This window comes from Trichechus manatus, unplaced genomic scaffold (assembly GCF_000243295.1).
Source record: "Trichechus manatus latirostris isolate Lorelei unplaced genomic scaffold, TriManLat1.0 scaffold00042, whole genome shotgun sequence".
NCBI classification, from domain to species: Eukaryota; Metazoa; Chordata; class Mammalia; order Sirenia; family Trichechidae; genus Trichechus; species Trichechus manatus.
The window spans coordinates 5,959,086-5,963,755 of NW_004443978.1; the positions used below are offsets into that span (position 1 = coordinate 5,959,086).

The following is a 4,670-nucleotide window of genomic DNA, read 5'->3' on the forward strand; positions in this document are numbered from 1 at the left end:
GTTTTGTTCCCCCCCCACTTTTTATTTTTTTAAGATGCAATTTGTTCAAACGGCCCTTTCAAGTGTGTGGACTCTCGAGCGAAGCGGCGGTCCTTTGTATGTAAATACTGGGTTAAAAAAAAAAAGGCTCGCCCCGTCTTTGCAATTAATTGACACGTTACACCTCTCATCTTGCTCTAGAGGGCCGTTGGCTGGGAGCGCGGAGCTCCCCGAAAACCCACAATTTCACATCTGCAAATACTGTCTTCATCCACTTGACTCCAAGACCCGCCCACACGTGGCCAACCTTTGCGTTTTTAATGTCTTCCCCCCTTTTTTCCACCCTTCTCTCTCTCCCTCTCTCGTTCTCCCTCCCTCCCTCTGTCCTTCCCTCCCTCTCTTTCTCCCCCTCTCCCCCCCCCCAGGTTCGTGAGTGGAGCCCAGCCTTATATGGACTGATCGCTCGGGCAATGGCCCATTTTTTCCTCGCCACCAGCCACCACCGCGCGCGGAGCGGCCGCCGAAGCCCGCGCTAACGCCGCCTTGGCACCCCTCCTGGAGTTACAACTACTTCCCCGGGCGGGCAGCCCTCGGCGCGCAGGCCTCCCGGCGCCCTCCGGCCGTTTCTGCGTGGCTGCGGAGAAGACAGAGGCATTGGGCTGGGTTTTAGTTTTTCCCCCTCTACTTTTTTTTTTTTTTAATAATCATTATCCCAATAATTAAGGTCCCCTCCCCCAATCGCTCTCCCCTGCCCCCCCTGCCCTCCTGGGCTGGAGAGCTCCACGAATTGGCCAACTGAAGTTACAACTTTGCAGCATAAATTGCGGGGGCCGAGCCATGTCGTTGACCAACACAAAGACGGGGTTTTCGGTCAAGGACATCTTGGACCTGCCAGACACCAATGATGAGGAAGGCTCGGTGGCCGAAGGCCCAGAGGAGGAGAGTGAGGGGTCCGAGCCCGCCAAGAGGGCTGGACCGCTGGGGCAGGGCGCCCTGGATGCAGTGCAGAGCTTGCCCCTGAAGAATCCCTTCTACGACAGCAGCGACAACCCGTATACGCGCTGGCTGGCCAGCACCGAGGGCCTTCAGTACTCCCGTAAGTAGCGAAACTTCGCAGCGCGGCGGCTCCCATTCCTGCGGGGCTAGACGCTGGAGGAGAAAGGGAAGGAGCCATTTAAGCCCGGATCCCCAACCCCAGGCCCCTAGAAAGATTTGAACCCTCTTTTCAGATGCCCTAACTCTTTTCTGTTGGTCAGGACCCCCTAATCCCGGAAAGAGACTTGATCTCAGATTATTTTTTCAACGCAAGGAATTGGGGTGGGGGGAGTGCATCCCAAGAGCTGGTTACGGTTGTCAACAGGGTCTGATGGCCCTGCCGGGGGCTCCTGGACTCCATTGCCGGGAGGACTGCCCTGGAGCTCTGGAGGCCGGGATAAGGTCAGAGCTGGAGAGGCTTGGGATGGCCCGGGTATAAACAGCTTACCCTGCCTCGATGCTTTGTGCAGTGCGGAGGGTGTCGAGAAAGCCCGAAAGCAAAAACGAAACTCCCAAAACCCTGCCTTAAATGGCCGAGCCGATCAATGCCGGGATTGTGGTTTTTTTCTTAAAAATCTGCCCACGTCTCTCGAGAGAGGAAACCGCTTAAGGGGGCCGGAGCCCTTAACTCGCAACGATCTTCTCCACGCTCCACTCCTCTCAAATCCGCACTCTTACTGTGCGAACTTCTAGAAACGCGAGCCCCAAGCCCCCACCCCGCCTCCTCTCCTCTTACCCCTTAGGGACCCCGGACAGGAGGGCCCGGCTACGGGCGGCTCTTGGGGTAAGAAGGGCCGGGGCACACAGCCTAGGATCTAGGCGCGCAGGGCCTGGCGCCGGAGGCGCACGACCTCCAGGAGCCTGATGCGCTTCTCTCTTCCCCAGTGCACGGGTTGGCGGCCGGCGCGGCCCCCCAGGACTCCAGCTCCAAGTCCCCAGAGCCCTCGGCCGACGAGTCACCGGACAATGACAAGGAGACCCCAGGTGGCGGGGGGGACGCCGGCAAGAAGCGGAAGAGGAGGGTGCTCTTCTCCAAGGCGCAGACCTACGAGCTGGAGCGGCGCTTCCGGCAGCAGCGGTACCTGTCAGCGCCGGAGCGCGAACACCTTGCCAGCCTCATCCGCCTCACGCCCACTCAGGTCAAAATCTGGTTCCAGAACCACCGCTACAAGATGAAGCGTGCTCGGGCCGAGAAAGGTATGGAGGTGACGCCCCTGCCCTCGCCGCGCCGGGTGGCTGTGCCCGTCTTGGTCAGGGACGGCAAACCGTGCCACGCGCTCAAAGCCCAGGACCTGGCAGCCGCCACCTTCCAGGCGGGCATTCCCTTTTCGGCCTACAGCGCGCAGTCGCTGCAGCACATGCAATACAACGCCCAGTACAGCTCGGCCGGCACCCCTCAGTACCCGACAGCACACCCTCTAGTACAGGCCCAGCAGTGGACTTGGTGAGCGCCGGCCCCGCCGAGACTTGCGGCCCGGGCCCAGGCCCGACCCCGGCGGCGGCGGCGAGGAGATCTCGGTCCTTCTTGTGGTTATTATTACTCTGGAGTCGAGGTGACTCTCGGCTCCGCTGGGGAGGTGCCGGGAGGTTGTCTAGGCCTCGTTGGAGCGGCAGATTCCATCCCCTGACTCTCCTTGGTCCATCTCTTCTTTGAACCTTTGGTGAGGGCTGAACTACAAGCCGTGTTTACAGAATGTTTGCGCAGCTTCGCTTCTTTGCCTCTCCGGGGGGAGGGGGGGCGAACCGTCCTAGCGTTACCGCTGTCACTTGAAAACGAGAAAAACCACCACCACCTACCACCCCGTTTCGTGAATTTTGTAAAGTATGTTTGTGTGAGTAGCGATATTGTCAGTCGTCTTCTAAAGCAAGTGGAGAACACTTAAAAAATATAGACGAGTTTTTCTTTCTTTCTTTCTTTTTTTAATAAGAAAACACTAAATATTTATGGCCATGTAAACGTTGTGACAACTGGTGGCATATTTCGCTTTTCGTTGTAAATATCGGTGGTGACTGTTGCCAAAACGACCTTCAGGAAGGGCCTGTTCGCCCTCGGAGCCCAACTCCTTTCTTTGTGGTTTGTTTTGTTTATGTTTGGGTGACCCCCGCTTTCTTTCTGTTTTTAAATTTTGTTCAGTGCAAATACTTCTCAAATACGAAAGAGGAAAAAATGTGTAGGCGAGAAGGCCCCTGCCCCTTCCTCCGGGTCCTGAGCCCCGGAACTTGGAGCTCTGCAGTTCCGTGCGGCTCCCCAAGAGTGCCGGGCGCTGGAAGCTTTCGATTTTTTTTTTATAAGAATTTTAATAAAAATCCTGTGTTTAAAAACATCCAGCCCAGCCCTCCGGTTTGTCTGACCGTCGCCCTGCGCCTGACCGGAGGCCTGGGGCTGGGAGTTGGGCCAGGCCGCACGCTGCGCTCCACTCGCGCTTTCTCTCCAGGCGAGGAGGCCTGGGGCGCCAGTTGAGCTGGAGGGGCCCCCCGGGCGGGCCTCACCAAGGCCCGGAGGGGAGGGAGGGGCGCTCTCTGCCTCCGGCCGGTGAGCTGTTGGCCTGAAATCCGCGGCCTCCCGCCCTCACCCGAGCTCGCCCCCGTCCTCGCGAGTTCTCTGAACCCACGGCCGCAGCGGCCCGACTTCGGGAGGAAAAAGTGACTTTGGGAAACGCCGACGCGAGGAGAGGAAGCCCCCCTCGCTCGCCCAAATCTACGAGTGGCTCTTTCAGCCTGAGAAGCTGTTGAAGCCACTACACTCGATGACTTTCACTTTGTCGTATTTACCTCGCGCTAAGAAGGGGGGCGAGGTTGGGGCTGGCCGGCTTTTTCTCTACTCCCCACCCCTTACCAAATCCGTGGCCTTGGAGAGGGCGCCAAGGTCGGAGGGGGGCGGAGTGTGCTACGGGGCGCGGGGGCTTTGACTTTGAAGAGGAACGCAGGGACCAGGGCATGGGGTGGGGGGAGTGCTGTTCCCCCCCCCCAGGCTCTTTGGGGAGTCTGGGAGCGGGAGCGAGAGCCAGTGGTGGTCACCGCAACCCGAGCCTTCCCCGCACCCTTCGGCCCCTCCTCCCGGGTTTCCAGCCCTCTGTCTCCGGGCTGCATCCGGCGCCTCTTCTCCTCCCCGGGTTTGGCGGCGCGGAGCTGGGTGAATTGCTCGAAAGTAGAGAGGTGGGGTGGGACGCCGGGACCTCCAGGCCTCGGGGGTTAGCGGGAAGTGAGCAAGCCGCTCGGCTTCCCCGGATGAGGGTGATCGGTCCTTCTCCAGTAGGGAACCGATTCCGTTCCGTGCTAATCGCTGCGAGCAGATCCTTCGGCGGATGCGGCCGCACGCTAGACCACGCCGGGAGTGTCTCAGGGGGCCTGCGGTCTGGGGGGCCGCCTTTCTCCTCCATCTCGCGGATTTCTGAAAATATCCGGGTTCTGCCGCTCAGAGCCCAGCGGGCGCTGTGAGACTCCCTGGGATTGAAGGTCGCCTCCCGTTCGGAAATTGTATCTCTCATTCTCTTCGGAGCGCCACCGTCAGGACTGGGGGTGGGGGCGAAGGCGGGGGCAAGGAGGCCGGGCAAGGGAGCGGTCCCAGCTGACTTTCTTGCTCTTTCTAGTATGATGATCAGATTTAATTCAATATCTAAAGCAAACATGATTATCTGTGTGACCAAGTCTGCGCG

General features: G+C 59.3%; 1 protein-coding gene across 1 annotated transcript; it reads left to right on the plus strand.

The window, feature by feature from the left end:
* Window positions 1–795: 795 nt before the first annotated feature.
* NKX2-2 (NK2 homeobox 2) lies at window positions 796–2,482 on the plus strand. The gene is made up of 2 exons (XM_004376421.1): window positions 796–1,075; window positions 1,900–2,482. The coding sequence occupies exons 1-2, from the start codon at window positions 817–819 to the stop codon at window positions 2,460–2,462; spliced, it is 822 nt and encodes a 273-aa protein (XP_004376478.1). The 5' UTR covers window positions 796–816; the 3' UTR covers window positions 2,463–2,482.
* Window positions 2,483–4,670: the final 2,188 nt, after the last annotated feature.